The sequence below is a fragment of the Fistularia commersonii genome, chromosome 19 (assembly GCF_037954325.1).
Source record: "Fistularia commersonii isolate RoL2024-O1a breed Wild chromosome 19, RoL_Fcom_v1.0, whole genome shotgun sequence".
Lineage (NCBI taxonomy): Eukaryota > Metazoa > Chordata > Actinopteri > Syngnathiformes > Fistulariidae > Fistularia > Fistularia commersonii.
Genome location: NC_141302.1, coordinates 770737 through 794370, shown reverse-complemented (window position 1 = coordinate 794370; position 23634 = coordinate 770737). Strand labels below are relative to the sequence as shown.

The 23634-nt window shown below is 46.2% G+C and overlaps 2 protein-coding genes and 3 long non-coding RNA genes across 7 annotated transcripts; 3 read left to right on the top strand and 2 right to left on the bottom strand.

The window, feature by feature from the left end:
* Window positions 1–1739: 1739 nt before the first annotated feature.
* LOC147223259 (uncharacterized) lies at window positions 1740–3249 on the top strand. The gene is made up of 3 exons (XR_015107553.1): window positions 1740–1832; window positions 2962–3081; window positions 3169–3249. It is a non-coding gene; the product is annotated as an uncharacterized LOC147223259 (long non-coding RNA).
* A 278-nt stretch (window positions 3250–3527) lies between these two features.
* Window positions 3528–6372, top strand: LOC147223258 (nephronectin). The gene is made up of 9 exons (XM_086166105.1): window positions 3528–3552; window positions 3640–3714; window positions 3813–3823; window positions 4336–4522; window positions 4720–4803; window positions 4959–5057; window positions 5140–5326; window positions 5443–5527; window positions 5669–6372. Exons 1-9 carry the CDS (start codon window positions 3528–3530, stop codon window positions 5753–5755), a joined length of 840 nt encoding a protein of 279 aa, XP_086022231.1. The 3' UTR covers window positions 5756–6372.
* A 1322-nt stretch (window positions 6373–7694) lies between these two features.
* LOC147223256 (atrial natriuretic peptide receptor 2) lies at window positions 7695–16008 on the top strand. Its single transcript, XM_086165419.1, has 23 exons — window positions 7695–7855; window positions 7994–8087; window positions 8183–8315; window positions 8383–8515; window positions 9292–9393; window positions 9560–9662; window positions 9793–9938; window positions 10500–10572; window positions 10673–10817; window positions 11477–11563; window positions 11651–11794; window positions 11868–11989; window positions 12064–12202; window positions 13736–13784; window positions 13856–13957; window positions 14189–14308; window positions 14383–14476; window positions 14587–14674; window positions 14753–14892; window positions 14969–15121; window positions 15209–15307; window positions 15414–15505; window positions 15579–16008. The coding sequence occupies exons 1-23, from the start codon at window positions 7823–7825 to the stop codon at window positions 15729–15731; spliced, it is 2544 nt and encodes an 847-aa protein (XP_086021545.1). The 5' UTR covers window positions 7695–7822; the 3' UTR covers window positions 15732–16008.
* Window positions 13848–15443, bottom strand: LOC147223257 (uncharacterized). Its single transcript, XR_015107552.1, has 3 exons — window positions 15375–15443; window positions 14233–14436; window positions 13848–13968 (listed from the first exon to the last, which is right to left on the bottom strand). It is a non-coding gene; the product is annotated as an uncharacterized LOC147223257 (long non-coding RNA).
* Window positions 16009–16585: 577 nt separating the features above from the next.
* On the bottom strand, window positions 16586–20156 carry LOC147223255 (uncharacterized). Of its 3 annotated transcripts, none has more exons than XR_015107550.1 (3): window positions 20042–20156; window positions 18055–18446; window positions 16586–16710 (listed from the first exon to the last, which is right to left on the bottom strand). It is a non-coding gene; the product is annotated as an uncharacterized LOC147223255 (long non-coding RNA). The 3 variants fall into 3 exon arrangements; XR_015107551.1 differs by having other exon boundaries at window positions 16690–16707; XR_015107549.1 differs by lacking the exon at window positions 16586–16710 and having other exon boundaries at window positions 17962–18446.
* Between the last annotated feature and the right edge of the window lie 3478 nt (window positions 20157–23634).

The following is a 23634-nucleotide window of genomic DNA, read 5'->3' as shown; positions in this document are numbered from 1 at the left end:
CACACACACACACCGCTGATGGACAGAGCAGGAAAAAAGATTCTTTTAGATTCTTTAATCTAAAAGTGGTCTGGTCTGAACTCTTACAATGAAGAATTTGAAAAAAATGCAAAACACACACACACACACACACACACACACACACACACACACACACACACACACCGCTGATGGACAGAGCAGGAAAAAAAGAGAAGAGGGGAAACTATGTGGGGCGATGGAGGAGGAGGAGGGTGGACTTCATGTTCAGACAGGCAGGTGGAAACGGGAGAGACGGTCCAGCTGGTTCCAACTGGTCCACCACAAAGCAGCCCAGAAGATTGAGGACGTCCAGCCCCCCCGCCAGTGTCTACACCTCCAGGTTGACCCCTGACCTTCACCGGCCGGATAGGCGACCTGGAAATGCCCGAAATGTCTGGAGGAGATGTTTAGAGAAACCCTTCAACCCCTGGAGGGGACTTCACAGTGAGCAGAAGACCTCCAGGAGAACACCAGGAAATTATCTGGGTTGGGACTTCACCATGCAAGGAAAACATTCAGATACGTGGAGAACATTCAGGGACGTGGAGAACATTGAGAGACATGAGGAGGTGACTGAACAGGGTTGCAGAGATACCTTCAGGAGATCATGAAGAATTGTCTGAAAAAAAGCTACAAGAAGTTACCGCACTAGACACTCCAGACCTCCTCAGGTTGAGATGATCGGAGGTGATTCGGCTGAGACACAGCGGCGAATAGAAGGGCGTCGTCTGCACACACTCATCTTCTGGAGAACATCTGGGTGGACACCAGGAGAACTGATGTGTGTGTGTGTGTGTGTGTGTGTGTGTCAGCAGGGCTGACCAGGCTGCTGTGGTGTCTGATGGTGTCTGTCGCTATGGAAACCGCCTGGAGTGCTGCTGGGGCTGGACCATTCTGGACTGGGGCCGATGCCAGCGTGAGGACACACGGGGTTCCTCAGACCTCTCCTGGTCCTGGAGAACCTTCTCCGATCTGCCGCTTCCACCGACTCTCTTGGTTCACTCCATGTTCTCCTTTCTTCAGGTTCTTTCTGGGTTCCCTCTACCTCCTCCTTCCTTCATCCTCTCCACATTCTCCTGTGTGGAGACACACACACACAGTTCTTCATGGGTTCTCGCCATGTTCTTCCTGGGTTCTCTCCATGTTCTTCCTGGGCTCTCTCCATGTTCTTCCTGGGCTCTCTCCATGTTCTTCCTGGGTTCTCGCCATGTTCTTCCTGGGTTCTCGCCATGTTCTTCCTTGGTTCTCGCCATGTTCTTCCTGGGTTCTCTCCATGTTCTTCCGTGGTTCTCGCCATGTTCTTCCTTGGTTCTCGCCATGTTCTTCCTGGGTTCTCTCCATGTTCTTCCGTGGTTCTCTCCATGTTCTTCCGTGGTTCTCGCCATGTTCTTCCTGGGTTCTCGCCATGTTCTTCCATGTTCTTCCATGTTCTTCCTGGGTTCTCTCTATGTTCTCCATCTTCAGCCAGCAGATCCATTGAAGGCTCTAATGTGCCTGCAGGTGTGAATGAGAGGGTGAATAGGATGATTGACAGCTAACTCTGTGATTGACAGCTGTGATTGACAAGTGATTCTTTGATTGACAGCTGACCCTGTGATTGACAGCTGACCGGTCCAGGTTAAGCCCCAACCCTCCAACATCATCTTGGCACACTAACCCTGTGTGTGTGTGTGTGTGTGTGTGTGTGTGTGTGTGTGTGTGTGTGTGTGTGTGTGTAGCTCTTTGCCAGCAGGGCTGTAAACACGGGGAGTGTGTCGGGCCCGACCGCTGCAAGTGCTACCCTGGATACGCCGGCAAAGCCTGTAACCACGGTAACGGTTTCCCGGGGATTGTGTTTCCCATCAGGCCTCGGAGATGACATACACACACACACACACACACGCACACACGCACACACACACACGCACACACACACACACATTCCTGACGTGCTTGTTTGACCTGCGAGGGCCTGTTTTACCTGAAGACCCCCGCAACAACACACACACACACACACACACACACACACTGAGGTTTCCTGTCTTGTGAAGTGGTGTCTGAGGCTGCGGGTTCCTTCCAAACATCTCCATTGTCTCTGCATGTCTCTCCAGTTGTCCCAGACAGTCTGAAGCTCTGAGCTTCTGAGGTTCTGCCTCCACACGCCCTGATTGTCTCCAGACCTCCACCTTCTCCAACACTCATGACCACTGTCTCACTGTCCTGGAGCCTGTGCTTCCTCTCCAGGTTCTCCAAGCACAACCTGTGGCCTCAGTGTGTCTGAACCTTCTCCACGTCTTCAAATGCTCTTCAACCGTCTGAATGTTCTCCTCATCTCCAGATGTTCTTCGTGTGTCTGAACGACCTCCACCTTTCTGAACGTTCTTCACACCGCTGAATAATATTCACGTCTGTTGTGTTCTGAAGAACGTTTTAACTGCATGTTGATGTTCTGACCTAGATGTTTAGCAGTGGTAGTAGTGGTCCTCGCAAAGACAGCAATATACATCCACCCCCTGCACACACACGTCTGTTTCCAAACATAGAACAAGCAGGCGCCCCCCCCCCCCCCACTTAACCACACACACACACACACACACACACACACACACACACACATACACATACACATACACATACACACACACACACACACACACACACACACACACACACAGTTAATCTACAGATTAGAGGCCACATCATGACTCATATCCTGACTATAAAACAACATCTGGATTCAAACCTGAGCCTTTACTGTAACACACACACACACACACACACACACACACACACACACACACTGTAACCTAACACTTAACACACAGCTGAGATGCCCCAGCGGCTCTGAAGGTCAAAGGTTAATCCAACAAGTTGACAAGACGAGTGAAAACAGCTTGCCGTTATCTGTGTATGTGTGTGTGTGTGTGTGTGTGTGTGTGTGTGTGTGTGTGTGTGTGTCAGACCTGAACGAGTGTGGCCTTAAGCCCCGCCCCTGCAAGCACCGCTGCATGAACACGCCTGGCAGCTACAAGTGCTACTGCCAGGATGGATACACACTTCAGCCGGACGGCAGCTGCCGCAGTGAGTCCGCACATACACATGAACACACTTGGAGAGCGAACCTGAGCTGAGAGTGTGTGTGTGTGTGTGTGTGCGGCCATCTTGCAGATACCCGAACGTGTTACCATGCCAACTGTCAGTACGGCTGTGAGGTCACCAAGGGCGTGGTCCGCTGTACCTGCCCGTCGCCGGGGTTACGGCTTGGACCGGACCGGCGCACATGTGTGGGTGAGTTGGCGGATCAGCCCACCTGGACAGGAGGGGGGGCAAGAGGGGGGCAAGAGGGGGGGCAAGAGGGGGGCGGGTGGGGGGGGTGACCCCGCTTCACTCTGTCACCTCCTCCCTACAACCCTGCAGACGTGGATGAGTGTGCAGGCGGCGGCGGCGTGTGTCCTCGCCGCAGGAAGTGTGTGAACACCTTTGGTAGCTTCCTGTGTCGGTGCCACCTGGGCTTCAGACTCACCTACATGGACGGGCGCTACACCTGCGCAGGTGAGCTGTTAGCATATTAGCTATGTCAGCAGCGTTCTTTCCTCGCAAGGCCTGTTGGCGTGGGAATAATCACATTTGTTCTCTCAGATAAAGACCGCCGCTCCTTCTGCACCCTCAACCCCGACGCGCCAAAGTGCCACTGTGAAGGCGGAGCCTGTCGAGGTGACACACACACACACACACACACACACACACACACACACACACAGGAAGAAGGGACACAAACACAAAGAAACAAATTCATGTGCGTTTTTTCACAGCTGTCCCTAAAGTAGCACTGGAGCCTCAGATGCCGAGGACTACAAGAACTACAACTCCCATCACTACTACCACTACTACTATGATCAGTACAACTAGCTCATTTGCAACTACTACTGTCACCATGACAACCGCTCCTTTTGCAACCTCTACACCTGCTGCTCCTCCTCCTCCTCCTCCTACTACTACTAGTACTACACCTGCTGTTACTACAACTTCACCACTTACTACTACACCTTCCCCCACTACTACCCGTACTACTTCTACTAAAACCACTGTTACTGCAACTACACCACCTATTACTACACCTGTTCTCACCACTACACATCTTACTACTACTATTACATCCACTGTTACTACAACATTACCTTCTACTACACCTGTTCCCACTAGTACACATCCTACTTCTACTACTTCATCTGCACCTCCCACTACTACACTCTCAACATCTACTGCTACTACTACTAGTTCTTCCCCAACAACCACCACTTCACCCACTTCTACATGCAGTACAACTACAACTAGTTTAGCTCCGCCTCCTTCCACACCTGCTGCCAACACCCCGGTTACCATAGCAACGACAACCCCTACCATAACAACTGTCGCTGTAACCATGATGATGAGGACCTCCACGCCTTCGCCTGGGACTTCGGCGCCGCTGGCTACAGTTGCCATGGCGACCACGACGGTCAACAACCGGATCAACAAGCAGGTGACACACAAGCAGAGGGGAGACGTGCACAGTGAGGACACTTCCACTACTTTGCAGCACTTTGCAACGCGCTGGGGGGGGCGGCCTTAAGGTCACACTGTGTGTGTGTGTGTGTGTGTGTGTGTGTGTGTGTGTGTGTGTGTGTGTGTGTGTGTGTGCGTGTGCGTGTGTGTGTGTGTGTGTGTGTGTGTTCACAGTCCCCCGACAATCCAATCACAACCAGGTGTGGGAGTTTGACATCGAGCTCGGAGCCACGGCAGAAGAGGCAGGGGATGACCCCGGTGAGTGTTCACACACACACACACACACACACATAGATGACAACATGAAAAAATATGTGGAATGATTGAATTATTGTAATTCAGTCTCCAGAATAAAGAAATGTCCGTGTGTGTGTGTGTGTGTGTGTGTGTGTGTGCGTGTGTGTGTGTGTCAGACACGTTGGTGCGCCACTGCTCCTTCGACCGAGGGCTGTGCGACTGGATCTCCGAGCGGGACGGCGACCTGCCGTGGGAGGTCACTCGCGGCGCCAAAGGTGAGACGGACGCCGCTCGTAAATAACTCGCCGCCAATCAATCACCAATGAGCGTCTGTGATCGGCCCCCGTGCGCCCCCAGGTGAGCGCTACCTGTCCGTCCCGGAGCTGAAGGCGGGGCAGCGAAGCGTCCGCGGCGCCCGGCTTTCCGTCCAGTCGGCAACGCCGTGGAACCGCGGCGACGCCTGCTTCTCCTTCTCCCATTGGCTAACGGGGCATCACGTGGGCGTCCTGCAGCTGTTCGTTCGGAAGAAGGGGCGGGACCAGAGGTTGGAAGAAGTTCCAATTCTCCTTCGGACTATTAATCTTTATTTTGTTTGTTCCTTGATCTGAAGATGAACTGTCAATCAAATAAAAAAATCTCGCTTCTGATTGGCTGATACAGGTATAGCCCTGCCCTTTGGAGCAGGACAGGTGGACACGGATGGAGACACACAGAGGTCACCTTGGCAGCACACACTCTGGACACGGTGAGACACACACACACACACACACACACACACACACACACACACACACACACACACACACACACACACACACACACACACGTACCGTCCAAATGAAGATAATTGGGCATGACGTCATTTGTGTGTATGTGTGACCTTCAGGTGCTGCTAAAGGTCGAGAGGCGGAAGGGTCACCGAGGTCCAATCGCCGTGGATGACGTCGCCGTGCGGCAGGGGGCGTGTCGATGACATCATCAGGGCGCCTGTGTTTCACACCAAAGGACCTGAAAGGACCATAAACTTTATTTTGAACACGGGACTTGTTTTTCCGACGACCTCCCCCGCATTGTCCCTCAAACCCCGACATCTTTGTTGTTCTTGTTCTACACCGGAGCAGCTGTTTGCCTCCAAAAAAAAAGATTATTTATGTTGTAAATCACGCGGTTAGCATGCTAACGTTAACGAAATGATAATTCAATGCATTTGCCTGGCAGCAAACCTGTACACACCACTAGCTATGTTAGCATAGCTCCAGAGTGATTTGACCTCTTCAATGAGTGTTACAGGCGGTGCTAACATGCAAGACTGCTAGGTGTTAGCGTGCCTGCAGACTACTAGTCATGCTCTGGTGAGCGTTAGCATGCTAACAAACAAAGAAGTGTCAGCAGGGCTAAAATCCCAGCCTGACAATAGAAGTGAAACGTGTTTATCTCCTCGAGGCTAAAGTCACAGATGGGAATGTTTTGAACAGAATCGCCTTCTCGACGGCATCTTGGAAATGGATCGGATTTTGTAAATAACGTTCAAACCCCCTGTGTTTTTATCTAACTTTACCGTGTTGTTTTTTTTTACTGATGTCCATTAAAAGGCGCTGAAAGGACAGAGCACCTTGTTTATTCTTCCAGCAGAAATGACATCACTACCAATTTGAGGCAAAACAAAACCAGTTTGTCCAACTTCCGCTCGCCGTGGAGACTGAGCTCTTCAGCCAATCGCTTGTTTTAAAAAGGATCCTCCGGCTCATTCAACCCTGTCAGTCACTTTGGAAGCTGCGGCTGTCAGACGTCCCGCCCTGGTGCTTGACCTCTGACCTCTGACCCCCTGACCTGCCCTGCATCACCTGGTGAGGAGATGAGAGGGGGTGGCGGGTGATTTGTGTGCTCAACAGCGGAAGACACTTCGGGAAGTGAGAAGTGCTGCCTGCGGTGGTTGAAAACACACACACACACACACACACACACACACACACACACACACACACACAGATTGGGCGGAGCAGATGGGAACATGATTGCTACTTTGCGATAACCTCAGCAGATTCCACAGTTTATGGACAGGAGGAGTTAAACCTGTGATTTAGCGCCCTGTTGCTGAAGCGTGTGTGTGTGTGTGTGTGTGTGTGTGTGTGTGTGTGTGTGTTGCCCTCACAGCTGCTTGTTAACCCTGTAATTAACCCCCCCACAGCCTTTTTAGTCCACACAGAGCAACTCTCTGCTGCCCTCTAGTGGTCAGAACAGAACTGCAACAATTGATTGATCAGTGCCAATAAATTGATTTTTTTAAAAAAGTGATCAGGTTTGTTCAAGCAGACGCTGCAGATCATGGAGCAGGAATCTCACCAGGTTCCTCAGGTCTGCTACTTGGCTTGAAAACTAAGGGGTTGTGTGACTATTCATATTTATTGATGATAACTGTTACACTGCTCTGACAAAAGAATTTCTCCTTTGGGGATCAATAAAGTTTATCTTGTCTTATTTGTTTGATGTTGAGACGTTAGTGATCTCATGCTGGGAAATGCTTGGGTTTTCGGCAGCAGCAAGACATACAAAGACAAGTTAAAAATACTTAATAATCTCTGAAGTGTACTCATATTTACCAATGTAAATATTTGTTTATGTAACCATGCGATTATATTAATTCGAGGCGGGAAAAAAATCTTTATAAACTGGAACAATAATAAGACCCCTGTAGATTAAACTAACAGGGGTATTGATAAGAACAATTCAAACCTCATCATTTGAAATTTCTCCATTGTAGGACAATTAAAGGCGCATTTTATTAAAATAAATAATCCGAATAAATACATTTTGATTTGGGTTTGACATTTAAACCTTCTTGATTTTTGATTTTTGCTTGAAAACTTCCCGGGTGTAATGACCTGTCTCACCACTAGGGGGCGCTGTTGTCCACCGGGTGGGAGGAGCTCTGCTGGGGGAGGGACCTTCTGCTGACCGTCTGTGGAGGAGACCACACTTGCTGCTGGACGGACCTTCTGCCCGCCTGTCTGCTGTCAAAGCTCCTTCCACCGAGGCGAAGATGAGGAGCCTCCTGGTCGTCCTCCTCCTCTGGGTAAGAACAACATCCCTTCCTTCTTCTGGTGTGATAAAACCATGTGATGCGTTCAGGATCCGTGAAGAATTTGGATTTTGCGTTCCACGGACTCAAAAATGGATGAAGCGGTGCGTGTGTGTGTGTGTGTGTTTCCAGGTGTGTGCGGTCGCCTGGCACGACCTCGACAACAGCGAGTACGACTGCTGGCCGCTGGACGGACCCAACGAGTACAACATGATAGATTGCGGAGGTGAGGGAGTCCTCTGGCCCCGCCTCCCCGAGCCCCTGGCTCCGCCCCCTCACCTGTTTGACCTTCACCCGACCTTTGACCCGCGTTGCTCGCAGGCCTGGAGATGGCCTGGGTGGTCCGGCCTCCCGAGACGGTGAAGAGCGGCGAGGTGTTCAACGTGGTCTACTCAGTGACGGCCCGGGATTCTTTCTACCGCTGGGCCGTGGAGCGCCGCGTCTTCACCCGCAGGTGGCGCCTTCTGCCGGTCCGACCCCGGACCCCGGTCCGACCTTTGACCCCGGGCTTTGCTTTCTAGCTCCATCGTGACCGAGGCCGAGGCCCGGAGGTTCTGCGAGCACCACGAGTGTCCGGCCCACTGGAAGGACGCCGATGGAGAGAACTGCTGCATCCACCACGCCAACATCCACTCCTGCCCCATGGGACACATGGTAGGACCTCCACCATAGGACTCCCATGATAGGACCTGCGTGGTAGTTGCTCCATGCTAGGACCTCCAAAGAGGGACCTCCAGGGAAGGACCTCCACAGAAGGATCCCCATGTTAGGTGTTAGGACCTCTACGGAGGGACCCCCACAGTAGGTCTGAGACCCCCATGCTAGGACTTCCATGGTAGGACCTCCTGTCTGTCTCCTCAGGCAGAGGGCTCCAGGACCTTAGGATAAAGATGAAATACATTGGAACATCTGGATTAAAGTGTGAAACAAAATGTGATTAAAATCAAAAATCTGGATGGTAAATGGAAAATTTCCAACCAAAAATTGCGGATTGAATTATAAAAATTCTTAGAAAAACTGGGATTAATTCAGAAATCGTAAAATTGAAATTCTGGGGAAAAAAAAAAAATTGAATTAAAATGGTAAATCTGGAACAAAAAGAAAAAAAATCCAAGAAAAATTGTGTTGAATCAGAATAATTCTGAGAAAAACTTGAATTAAAATAAATGGAAAAATATGGATTAAAATGGAAATTCTGGGTAAAAAGCTGTATTAAATTTCAAAACGAGGATAAAAAAGAAAAAAAAACAAGTTAAAAAAAAAAAAAAAAAAAAAGAGTTGAATCAGAATAATTCTGAGAAAAAAAGACATGAATTAAAATGGATAATTACCCAAAAAATTTAATTCTTTAGTGAAAAATTGAAATGAAAAAAAAACAAAAATATAGGTAAAAATAGTACAGCGTCATCGTCGACGGCTGTGTCCCACAGACAGAAAGTATCTGCGGACCCTGGATCCCTGACGACGGGAAGATCTTCACACACACCATTTCCACCTCCGGCAAGATGACCCAGACAAACTGGACCGCCAAGGTGCCACACACACACACACACACACACACACGGAGTAAGTGTAACATCTGCAAAATGCCAGTAGTATCAGTTAGCACCTCAGCACAGAGCTTAGCATTGCTATATGCAGACGACACACAGGTCTGCATGAAGGAGGGAGCAGTAAGCCCATCCTGCTGTCTTGCAGGTGGTCCTGGTCCACGCCGGCCTCACCTCGCTCATCGCACACATACGTGTCGGGCGCATGCAGGTCGCCCTGGAGGCCAAGAGCACCGTCCTGCCGGCTGTAGGTGAGCCGCAGAACGCCGCCACTTCCTGTTTCGGGGTCATGTGACGGGAACAGGGTCCCCGTCCTGGGATGGGCTACTTTCTGTTGTTTGATTGTGTGTGTGTGTGTGTGTGTGTGTCCCGTCATGACAGTGTGTGGCGACGGCGTGTGCGAGGAGGCGGAGCTTTGCGCCACCTGCCCCGCCGACTGTGGCGAGTGTCCCGTGTCCACGTCGGCCAAAATGGCCGTCGGCCTGCCGTTGAGCCTCCTGTGTCTCTGCTTCATACTGACCGCCCTGGTGAGGACACACACAACTACACAACACGGCGGGAACAACAACACAAACGGGACCACAACATGATTGGAACAACAAAAACAACAACACAACATGTAAACAACAACAGAAATTGAACGGGAACAATGACACAACCCCATGGGAACAACAACACTACATGGGAGGGACAACAAAAACAGCATGATAGGAGCAACTACACAACTTGACAGTAACAGCCACACAGCACCATGGGAACAACAAGACTACATGACAAGGACATCATGGCAGGAAAACAACAACAACAACACAACACGAGTAACAACACAGCACCATGGGAACTACAACAGAAACTTGACGGGAACAACACAAAATAAGGAGGACATCATGGCGACAACAACAACAACAACAACAACAACAACAACAACAGGATAGCCCAACAAAACACTAACAACATGACACTAGAACCACAACACAATGACAAGACAACACAAAACCAGCCGCCACAACAGCACGGTACTACAATACTGTGTGTGTGTGTGTGTGTGTGTGTGTGTGTGTGTGTGTGTGTGTGTGTGTGTCACCCAGTGGCTTCGGTACCAGAAGCAGAGGCTGCTGTGGGACGAGAGCTGGATCATTGACTTTGCCGTGATAAAACGTGGTAGGTGTCCAAGGAGTTGGGCGTTGACCGTCGTCAAACCCTTTCCGGAAGGTTCCTCCGCGGTCCTGAGGGTCCACTGGACCTCCGTGTTCCTCCGCAGACCAGGAGGCCCAGATGACGCTGGGCAGCATCATGAGCATGCCGGTCAGGAACAGCGATAGTAACACCAGCTGCGTGACGGCGCTGGGATCTTGCGCCGGGCAGCCGGGCGGCCGGAGAACCCTCTTCACCTGCACCGGGATCTAGTGGGTCCTCCTGCCACCAAAGCTCTTCCCCTTTGTTTTCGTTTCCTTTGGGCTGCTTCCTCCAGGGGTCTCCAACATCTCTCACCAAGTAACCTCCTGTACTCTTGCCCTCCATTGACCTCCTCTTTGGTCATGTTCTAGACCTCCTGCCTGGCAACTCCAGTAGGCTATCCAAGCCATACCTCCACCTCTCTAGATGTTCCTCAACCTGCTCTCTGCTCTCACTACAGATCACAATGTCATCTGCAAACATCATGGTCCATGGAGATTCCTGTCTCACCTCATCTGTCAGCCTGTCCATCGCTGCAAACAAGAAGGGTTTCAGAGTTGATCCCTAATGAAGTCCCACCTCCACCTTCAACCTCTCTATCACACCTACAGCAACACCTCATGACTGTCTCACACCTGGCATACATGTCCTGCACCCCTTCACATACTTCTCTGCCACTCCATACATTTTCATACAACCATACCTCCTTTCCGAGTACCCTGTTGTATGCTTCTTGCTCTACCACCACCTCAAATACTGCATCTGTAGCACTTTGCAGTACTCCGTTGTAGTAGTAGTAGTAGTAGTAATAGTAGTACTGTTTCTTGAGAAGGAGTCAGTGGCTTCACAGGGGTAGCGTTTACAGTAACTAGCTGAGCTTCTCCTGCAGCGACGGGCGGACGGTGGCCATCAAGAAGATCCAGTCCAAGTCCTTCTCCCTGTCCAAAACCATCCGGCAGGAAGTGAAGCAAGTCAGGTGTGACACACACACACACACACACACACACACACACACACACACACACACACACTTGAGGGCGTGGCTCATTCTGCCCATCTCCAGGGAGCTGGATCACCCAAACCTGTGCAAGTTCATCGGCGGTTGTGTGGAGGTTCCCAACGTTGCCATAGTAACAGAGTACTGCCCCAAAGGGAGCCTGAACGACGTCCTGCTCAACGAGGAGATCCCGCTCAACTGGGGCTTCAGGTGAACCAATCGGTGACCGGCGCCGGGACGGCCACGCCCATCGGCAGATTCTTCACGTATCTTCTGGTGTCAGGTTCTCCTTCGCCATGGACATCGCCAGGGGGATGTCGTACCTCCACCAGCACCGGATCTGTCATGGCCGCCTTCGGTCCCTGAACTGCGTGCTGGACGACCGCTGGGTCTGCAAGATCACCGGTAACGGCCGCCGAACCGCGGCCTCTGATTGGACGAGGCCGGCGGCGCCGTTGTGACACGCCATCCCTCGTCAGATTACGGGCTGAGGGTGTACCGGCGGGAGGAGGGGGCGGAGCCTCAGTCGTCCTATCAGCAGAGGCTGCTGGAGGTCTACATGGCGCCCGAGTTCCAGAGCTCCAACGTGGAGCCGACGCTGGCGGGGGACGTGTTCAGGTACGGGGCGTTTCCATGGCGATACAACGTCAACGTCCAGGAGTCTTATTTAACCCTTCGTCGCAAGATTGTCCGATGCCTCCAGGATCATGTTTTCTGTTGTTTTTATTCACAATTTTTACTGAAAACTAAATATTTCAAGACATCAATAAAATATCTTTACTCTACTAATTTTATTATTATTATTATTATTATTATTATCATTATTATTATTCCCTCGATTTTTAGATCAAAGAACCAAAGCTGGACCTTGTTTCTATTTTAAATTTTTTAAATTTTACCACAAATTGATTCTCATTTTCTATTACTTTCACCCTCACTTGTTCACTGTAATTAAAATCATCCTTAATTTCTTTTCAAGATCAATGAAATATCTTTACTCTAACACTTTTATTACCATTATTACCATTATTATTATTATTATTATTATTTTGATTTACAAAAATAATCCATGATTATCTTTATCATAACCCTTCATCTCAAGTTTTTCCCAATATTGCCAGTATTAATGACAGATTATTGATTGTTTTCCGTCACTGATTTCTTTTCACAATTTCCTGACAGTTTTTACTGAAAACTAAATATTTCAAGACATTTTCCCGTGATTTTTAGATCAAAGAACCAAAGCTGGACCTTGTTTCTATTTTGATTTTTTTTTAATTTTACCACAAATTGATTCTCATGTTCTATTACTTTCACTCTCACTTTTTCACTTTAATTAAAATCATCCTTAATTTCCTTTCAAGAGCAATAAAATATCTTTACTCTACTACTTTTATTACTACTATTATTATTATTATTTTGATTTACAAAAATAATCCATGATTATCTTTATCATAACCCTTCATCTCAAGTTTTTCCCAGTAGCTCCAGTATTTTCTTCCATTTGGATTATTGACAGATTATTGATTGTTTTCTGTCAATGATTTCTTTTCCTGGCAGTTTTGACTGAAAATTAAATATTTCAAGACATTTTTCCACAATTTTTAGATCAAAGAATCAAAGTTGGACCTTGTTTCTATTTTCACAGGATTTTTAAAAAGATATTCTTAAATCTATTGTCATTTTTTATAAATATTTATATATAATATATAATATTATATGATATATAATATTTTTTTATAAATATATTATTTTGACTTATAAAAATGACCCATCATCTGCCTTCATCTCCAGTTTTTCCCAATATCTCCAGTTTTGTCTTCCATTTTGATAATTGACCAAATATTGATTGTTTTCGGTCACCAATTTTTATTCATATTTCCTTGACAGTTTTGACTGAAAACTAAACCTCTTAAAAGTTGGACTTTTTCCTATTTTTACCTAATTTTTCCTCAAATTTATCCTCATTTTCAATCATGATTTCATAATAATTACATGAAAAATAACGGATAATTACTATTAACCTGATTATTTGAAATTTTGCTATTATTTCCTCTATTACTATGATTATTTTTATTATAATCAATAATAATAGCTATTATGCGGAATATTTTGACGTCATTATAATGATAATTTTTAATGATATTTCAGCTACTCCATCATCCTGCTGGAGATCGCCACCCGAAGCGACCCCGTCCCCGTGAGTCGCCGCCGCCTGTCGCCGCCGCCGGGGTCTGTTGCCAAGGTGACGCTGTTTTGCGGCGCCCGCAGGTGGAGGACGCCGGCCTGGAGAGCGCCTGGTGCCCCCCCCTCCCCGAGCTGATCTCCAGCAAGGCGGACAACACCTGCCCCTGCCCGGCCGACTACGTGGAGGTCCTTGAACGCTGAATTTTATTGAAAAATTCAATTAAAATCATCCTAAAATATTTTAATTTGTAAAAAGGAATAAAAAAAAAAATTAGAAAAAAATCTGTTCTAACTAGATATTTTATTTATATATTAATTTATATATTTTTGAGCATTTTATTTTAAATAATTAATTTGAATTTTTAAATTATTTTTAATTTTTAATTTAATTTTTTGAATTTTTTTTTTCCTCCTCAGCTGATCCGGCGATGCCGCGCCCCGAACCCCTCCCAGAGGCCCACCTTCGAGCAGATCAGGAAGTTCGTCCACCGGATCAACCCGGTCAAAGTCAGCCCGGTGGACATGATGATGAACCTGGTAGCCGCCGCCGCCGCCGCCGCCATCTGGGTTCCCGTCTCTCCACGGCGCCTCACGCTGATGGTTCCTTCCAGATGGAGAAGTACAGCAAACATCTGGAGGTGCTGGTGGCCGAGCGAACGCAGGACCTGATGCACGAGAAGCAGAAGACGGACAGGCTGTTGTACAGTACGACACACACACACATACACACACACACACAGGAGGGAGGATTCGACCAGATTTGGTCAGATGGGCTCCAGGAGAAACATCTCGGCTGGGTTGTGTCCTGCTTCCAGGCATGCTCCCTCGCCAGGTGGCCGACGACCTGCGGCAGGGGAAGCCGTCGCAGGCTCAGAGCTACGTCAGCGCCACCGTCTTCTTCAGGTGGGACGTGGACCGACCGACGTCCAGATCTGCACACACACTCCGCTAAACTCTGTGTGTGTGTGTGTGTGTGTGTAGCGACATCGTGGGCTTCACCCAGCTCTCCAGCAGCAGCACCCCGTACCAGGTGGTGGACTTCCTCAACAAGCTCTACACCACCTTCGACGACATCATCGACAACTACGACGTCTACAAGGTGGAGACCATCGGAGACGCCTGTGAGTCCGGGGCGTGGGAGGGAGGGGGCGGAGCCTATGCCGACCACGATCTCTAATCGACGCGGCGTGCGCGCAGACATGGTGGTGTCGGGCGTTCCACGGGAGAACGGCATCCTCCACGCCGCCGAGATCGCCAGCATGGCCCTGGACCTGGTGGGCGTCTGCAGCAGCTTCAGGATTCCACACAAACCCAACACGCAGCTGCAGATCCGGGCCGGGATACACTCCGGTACGTCCACACACACACACACACACACACAGAGATACACGCACACATTGACGCCTCACGTGTGTGTGTGTGTGTGTGTGTGGTCAGGTCCGGTGGTGGCCGGCGTGGTGGGGACCAAGATGCCTCGCTACTGCCTGTTCGGGGACACGGTGAACACGGCGTCCAGGATGGAGTCCACCAGCCTCGGTAACCCACGCCGCCATGGCAACCGTGGCCAAGATGGCCGCCCTGATAAGTCACGGGGAGTTCTTACATGTCGGATGAGCTCCTCTTCCTCCTCTGTGTCCGGCAGCGCTGAAGATCCAGTGCAGCTCCAGCGTCTTCTACCTTCTGGAGGAGATCGGTGGCTACACGCTAGCGTGCCGCGGGACGCTGCAGGTCAAGGTGAGGAAGCCGCTGTCTGATTGGCCGCCGGCGGCGCGGCGAAGGTTGATTGACGGGCGTCTGTCCGGGGCAGGGGAAGGGCGACATGGTGACCTACTGGCTGGAGGGGAAGAAGAGCTGCCCGGCGTCTGGAGCAACCAAGCGCGTTACCATGGAGACGGAGGAGGAGTCGCCTAACGGGCCGTACGCCTCCCTGCCCGGGTCGCTCAACCATGACCTGGCCTGACCTTTGACCTCCTCATCGCGACCTCCCTGACCTCCGACCTGAGCTCGTCGTCTCGACGTGCCTGGTAACCATGGATACGGGGGGTTTTACGTTAATCCGTCTGAGGGTTCTGTTAAAAGTTGCTTTTCAAGCCAATCGAAAGGGATTCCATCAAAGGGTTCTTTGAAAGGGTTTTAATCAAAAGGTTCTGCTCACTTTCCATCAAAAGGTTCTTTGAAATCAAGATACCATCAAAGGGTTCTATCACGATCTTCAATCAATGTGGTTCCATCAAAGGTTCCATTAAGGGGTTTAGATCAAAGGGTTCCATCAATGGGTTCCATCAATGAGATTTTTCAAAGGTTCCATTAAGGGGTTTAAATCAAAGGGTTCCATCATAGGGTTCCATCAAAGGTTCCAACAGGTTGAAATCAAAGGGTTCCATCAATGGGATTTTTCAAAGGTTCCATTAAGGGGTTTAAATCAAAGGGTTCCATCATAGGGTTCAAATCAAAGGGTTATTTCAAAGGCTCCATCAGGGAGTCTAAATCAAAGGGTTCCATCAAAAGGATATTTTTCAAGTTTACATCAAGGAGTCTAAATCAAAGGGTTCTAGCAGGATGACTTTAGAAATCATCTTAGAACATAAAAAGTCCTGGTTTTTGTTCTGCGTCTGCCTGTCCGTCTGCTTCTGAACCTTAATGTTATTAAATTTAAAAAATGAAATAAAGCTGTCAGACTTTAAATAAATAAAGCTGGGGCGGAACCCGGGGCTCCTCCTCCTCCTCGTTTCGCCGCGCGTTTCCACGGCGACTCGGGCTTGTCTTCGCCGCCACCTCGGATCCTGGAGGCCCAAAGAGGAGGAGGAGGAGCCGCCATGTTTGTTTTTACTGACCAGATCGGATTCAGTGGAAGTCGAGGAGGCCGGAGGGAAATGTCATCAGTGGAGGAGGAGCAGAGGAGAGGGCTTGTCTGAAACTCTGCATGAGACAGACAGCTGCTGCAGACACACACACACACACACACACACACACACACACACAATTAATCACTCCAAAGAATGTCAACATTGACTATGAGGTTGATATTCAGTGATGATTTGGACTATTGAAGCAAAACAAACCGATCCGAGCTGATCACCGATCAGTATTGATGACCAATCAGAGCCGATAACATCTTCCAAGCCGATCAATTTCAAGTCAAACTCTAAAAACGTTCAGGTCCAGGGTTTCAGTTGAGGCTCTTCAGCGTTCGTCGGCCTGGAGCCGCAGATGTTTAATTACAGATGAGTGTTTCTGTGTGTGTGTGTGTGTGTGTGTGTGTGGAGTCTTTGTTGACTGAGACCCACTCGCCCACTCTGTTGAGGGAATTTACATTTCTGAGAAAAACACACCAAAGAGCCAGCGCAGGAGTGTGAGTTTTAATTACTGAATACATCAGAGAACACACACACACACACAGCAGCTCATTGTGTGCGTGTGTCCTCTGATGTATTCTGTAATTAAACCTCACACACACACACACACTCAGCTGCTCATTGTGTATGCGTGTGTGTTTGTTCAGTCTTCAGCTCAGAAGATATGATTTGGAAAGTGTGGATTTTCTAAATGTTGATTTGACAGTTTGACCTTCAGATGATGACAGCAAACTGACTTACAAAAAATAAAGTAAATGGCAAAGAAACCATCCCATAATATTCCAACAGCCTCCTGAGGGAACCTGTGAGGCAGCAGGATGTTTAATTTAAAAATCAAAAACAATCCGCAAGCAAGGAGGACCTCCATGAGTGTCCATGAGTCTTGCTCTCTCACGTGACCTTCACCTCCAGCGACTCACTGGCGCCCCCTGGTGGCCGGAGGGAGCGTTGCAGCCAGGTGACACCTGGTCACCATGACAACCAGAGGTAGCATTCCTGTATTTTCTTACAAGACAATAATCCACCAACTAAAATTTAAAATAGATTTCTGGGTTATATATCAAGAATGATAAGATTTTATGCTTAAAAAGGATATATATATATTAAAAAGAGGTCTATAAGAATATACTTGATTCAAGAATAAAACCTTGAAATAGGAAAGAAACGATAGGTTGTTGCAAAAGATATTGGAAATGATGAACAGACGTAAATACGTGTGTGTTTGTGTGACAACCCCCCACAACAAATAAATCAGTGGAAAACAACAATAGACACTAAAAGAGTTAAATTATTGAGCTAAACCTCAGATCAACAAATATAAATGGGGATAAAAAGGAGAGAACTGAAAGATTTATTGACGTTTCCAATCCAAATCTCATCGAGCCATCAGAACATCTATTCTGAATTCAAAGTCTCTTTAAATTTGACCTTATTTTGGCAGGAGACGGGTCTCGGAAATGTCGAGTTCATCCTGGGATCCGTTGCGCAAGTCCATCCTTGACTGTGATTGGACGAAGAGTCGGCCACTTCCTGTTTCTGAGCCAATGACTGGACAGCAGAGCTGCACTGACTTCTGGTGTTTTTCTCGGAAATTGGTCCTTGACGGTCTCCGTCAGATTTCTAGAAAGTGTGTTTAATCATCCTGATTTGGGAATTAAGCGTGGAACTGGTCACCTCCCGCCAGCAGCGGCGCCCTCCGGGGTCCGGCGGGCTCAGTCGTCCTCCAGGGAGGCGGTCCTTGCCTCCAGCAGCCAATGAGCTGCGACCCTGCCGGCGTAAATCACGTAGGACCAGGACAGGACGACCACGGCCAGCAGGACCTCACGTGAAACAAACATCAACATAATATTATTCAATAATTACGCTTTAAAAAAAAAAAAAAAAAAAAAAGGAGAAAAATTTCATGAATTCATGAAATTTCATAAAGAAAATATTGATTTACAGCATTTTTTAATGATAATTCCATAATTAGCTGACGTCACTTGAGATGAGATAAACTTTATTGAGCCCAATAAGACAAATTCTTCTGTCACAGCAGCGTAACATTTATCAACAGTATCAATAAATATGAATATAGACAATTAGAGGATAGCAAAAGACATGCACAAATAAATAGACAGCAGAGAGAACAACATCAAGGATAAGAACTGACAACAGAATGGGGAAAAAAAAACAAATAAAATAACAGCAAGGGTGAAAGTAGACAACCAAAATGACAACATTGTGATAGGAACATAAACAGGTTGACAATAAAGATGACAAAAATAGACAAAAACATAGGTAGGATAAGGACAATAATAAACAAAAGCAAACAGAATAAATCAAAAATAAGCAGGATTGGGTTTTTCTAATTGACAGGACATTTATTTTTTGTTTTTGAGCACTTGAGTCTCTTATTTTATTTTATATTCTTTTCCCTTTACTTGATTTCAGGAAATAAGCTTAAAACCAATAAATAATGCACTATGTGCTCAGGTTTTCCCTCTAAAATGACCTTCAGTGGATTTAGTGCACGTGAACGTCCAGTTCGAAAAGTCCTGCAAATATAGCAACCATGTTGTTTTTAAGATTTTTATAAATCAGATTATTCTCACAAGACCATTAAACAAATACTTTACTTGACTTGCGCTTTGCAAAGTACACTACATTACTTGCACTGTACTTGTACAGCACTGTTTGTACATTTATAGTGCAAATAATGAAAAGCTGACCACGTGATTGTTTAAAAAGCTACTTCGTTATTGACATTGATACAGTGAAAAGACACAGATGTATTGAAACAAATCTTAACTTTCTATTTATTCTACTATGAGACTTGAGTTACTGATTTTTATCTCCACAGAGGAGGCAGACTTTAAATATATGACAATTACAGGTTATAACTTCAAGTATCCCAAGTCACTTGGGTTAGATCAGACTGAATTGTCCCGAGGTCGCTCTAAAAGTAAGTTTAAGTGCAGAAAAAGTGTTAAATTATGTTTTTATATTCGCTGCTCGATTTCTAAATTACCGGATGATGCTAAGAGCCCAAACTTCCGAAAGCTAATCGGGATGCAACTGGTCGTCAGCCTGAAGCTAATAGGGGTGCAGCTGGTCGTTAGTCTGAAGATAACCGGTGTGCAGCTGGTCGTTCGTCTGAAGCTAACCAGTGTGGAGCTGGTCGTTAGTCAAAAGCTAACAAGTCTGCAGCTGGTCGTTAGCCTGAAGCTAACCGGTGTGCAGCTGGTCGTTAGCCTGAAGCTAACCGGTTTGCAGCAGGTTCCTCGTCGGAAGCTAGCTTGTTGGCAGCAAGTCTTTAGCCAGAAACCACCCGATATGCAGCTAGTCGTTTGTGAGAAGCTAACACCTTACCTTTCTACCGGAACGTGTAAGACAAAATTTCCCTCTCAATGAGCGGGAATATTCGTTAACATACCACGGAATAAATCCTGTCCATTGCTCTCCGGCTGAACGTCTCCATCCCCTCCGTGAACTCAGATGTGCTCACATGAAGTTCGGGTTCCCATGTTTGTTGACACCGCTTCTTCTTCAGCCCCGCTGTTTCAGCGGCAACAGCGCCCCCTAGCGGCCCGGAGTGCAACCGCTACTTATTCAATTGGAGAAAGTATTATGAAATTGAGCAACAAAATAGAAACATCAAAACCCCTCAACCGTTTTTCTTTGGTTGGATATTTCAAAAATCTATATTCGTCTGTTTACTATTTTTCAGTAAATGTTCATGTTCGTGCTGCTATTCAGCTTCAGCCACTGAAGGGCAGTCGAGAGGCGCAGAGAGTGTAGAGATCGTTTAATATGAAGATGTCTCACTTTTGTTTCTATTTCTCCATTCTGTTTTCACAACCGTTAATATGACAAATATGTCAGGAAAGATAAGATCAACTTTATTGATCTACTTGGGGGGAATCTCTTTGTCACAGCAGCGTAAGAGTTATAATGTCAAAAAAAAAGTAAAATGAATATGAATACAAACAGAAATAAAGAGACAGAAGACAGAAAATAGCAAGACATCCACGTATAAATAGACAGCAGCAACAACATCAGTGAAAACTGTCAATATTGATAACCAACGGTTTTATGCACATATATATATATATTGAGATGAGCTACTCCTAAAATTTTTACCATCTTGAAGATATTTTTAATTCATTTAATACACATGACTGATTGAACTTCATAAATATATCATAAAACAACATTGTTTTTATTTAGATGTTCTACTAAATGATTAAACCTGTGACTTGCACATGTTCCCCTGTTATGTTCTTCTTCAGTCTTCGTTTTTTTTAATCAATTTTTTGATTATTAATGAAGGTCAAATATGAGAGAATAGATAATAGTACTATATTTATACATATGAGCCTCGGCTTTCTTCTCGTTTTGCAGAATTACAATTTTAAATTTTATGTTCAGGGAAAAATATTCGATTGAAAAATAAGGTATGTGAGGAGGCGATGCAAGGAATCAATATTTTGTAATTAGAAATTAAACATTTGAAGAGACACAGTTTAACTGCTTTTATTCTCCTTAAATAAAACCACTCCACTTGATGGGCCACAGCGCCCCCTAGTGGACCGGAGGAGTACTGCAGCACACAACAAGGATGAACTGAAGGTGCTGGTGCACAAAAGTCATTTCTTTGGAACTATAAGGTGAAATTAGGTGAAATTAAATTCACTGACCAAGTTTCGACACGGGGTTTCCTATCCAGCTTCAACTGGAGCGATACGGTTTGTGTTTTTGGAGGATTCCAACTTCGGAAATGTAAGATTTTACGACCAAGAGGAGGAAAAAAAGGTTTGTTTGGGCCTGAAGATCCACCAGGGGACCAACCATTTAAGGTGTAGACCTCTCCCCAACACACACACATGCATGCACACGCACACACATACACACAGACACACACACACACACACACACACACACACGCGCGTGCGCACACACAACAAGCTTTAATGTGAAACACTTGGACATCAAGGGTAAACATTAATGTCAAAAAGGCATTTGTGGCTTAACATGGGGATCTGCAATGTCACAAAGGGGGAAGGGGCGGGTGGACAGTCCCGTCAGATAAAAGCAGCAGCCAAAAACTGTTAAAGGAGAAGGAGACGAAGAAGAGGAATAAAACTGGAAACACCCTCGGGATGTGAGTCAGAACCGCCGGTATCTTTAATTTACTTAAAAAAAAGGGAGAAGTCTTTTGCAGCAAACAGGGAAGTTGAAATATACAACAATGAAACTATCATCTCTGAGTAGTTATAATTTGTAGTTTCTGAGGCCAGAGGGGGTGGAGATCAAGACATTGGAGGATCTCAGGTACTTTGGGTCAACAGTCCAGAGCGTAGGAGAGTGTGAGGAGGTGAAGAGACGGGTTCAAGCAGGTTGGAACGGGTGGAGAAAAATGTCAGATAGAAGAACATGAGCCAGAAGGAAAGGAAAGGTGCAGGAGACACTGGTGAGATGATCTACAAACACTTACAATGACCAAAAGACAGGAGGCAGAGCTGGAGGTGGCAGAGATGAAGATGTTGAGATACCAGGATCAGGAAGGAGTCCATCAGAGGGACGACACATGGTTGATGTTTTGGGTCATTTAATGTAATGTCATGGACAGAGGAGGGATAGTGAAGATATTGGGGGTCTAGAAGAAGATCAGAGATGTAGTGAGAGGGGATGTGAAGGTAGAGGAGGATCCAGAGAAAAGGGTTAGATGGAGAAGGTGTGGAGACCCCTGAAGGGAAAAGACCAAAGCAGAAGTCACAATTTGTAGTTTCATTCTTAACTGTCTCATTTATGCATGGAAAGGTGAAGACAATCTCGAACATCAAATGTTGATATTTAATTTTCTTACCCAATCTTTGAAGCATCCAAGCAGAATAATTCTGGAAATGGATTGATACACAGAACTACTATTATTGAGATGATGAGATGAGAACAACTTTATTTATCCCAAAGGAAATTGTTGTGCCAGAGTTTCAAGTAAGAAACATAACAGTAATAGATAATAGTAGGAAGGAGGAAGAATAAGAAATACAATGAAATATGAATTGTCTTAACTGTTAACTGTAACTACAAAGATTGAAGATTCCCTGCGGCTGAGGGAAGATTCTATTATTCTATTATAATATACTTTTAAGACCTTAAAACACTTGACAGCCTTAACTTTAACCCCAGCTTTGACACTTTATATTTTATTGTATCTCTTATTCTCCCTCCTTCCTACTATTATCTATTATTGTTATGTTTTGCTTGGCACAACAATTTCCTTCGCGATAAATAAAGTTGTCCTTATCTTATGAGATGAGATGAGATGAGATGAGATGAGAACAACTTTATTAATCCCTAAGGAAATTTGTGTGTGTGTGTGTTTCAAGAGTCAGAGTTTCAAGTAAAAAAAACATAACAGTAATAGATAATAGTAGAAAGGAGGAAGAATAAGAAATATAATGAAATATGAATTGTCTTAACTAATCTTATCTTATCTTATCTTATCTTATCTTATCTTATCTTATCTTATCTTATCTCTATCTGTAACCTAAAAAAAAAACAAAAAACTGTGCAATATTTCATTTCATAACAGCTACACGACAATTTTTCCTTTTATCATACTATTGTGTACTCCTTACCTCACTTGTTACTAAGACACTTATAGTTTTATCACTTGTTTACTAAGACACTTGATAGTTTCACTGAGACACTTTATAGTTTATAGTTTATTTTTATTTCTAATTCTGCCTTTTTCTTTTTATTATTTATTACTGTTATATTTTCTGTAACTCTGGCACAACAATTTCCTTCGGGATTAATAAAGTTGTTCTTATCTTATCTTATCTTATCTTATCTTATCTTATCTTATCTTATCTTATCTTATCTTATCTTATCTTATCTTATCTTATCTTATTCCAAGAAATAAAGTGTTTACCGGACAGAGAAACGTGTCGGGAGTGAGGCCTCTGTCGGAATAGACGATCTTTGACCCAGCGTCCCCCGCGGCGGCTCCTCCGGCTCCCC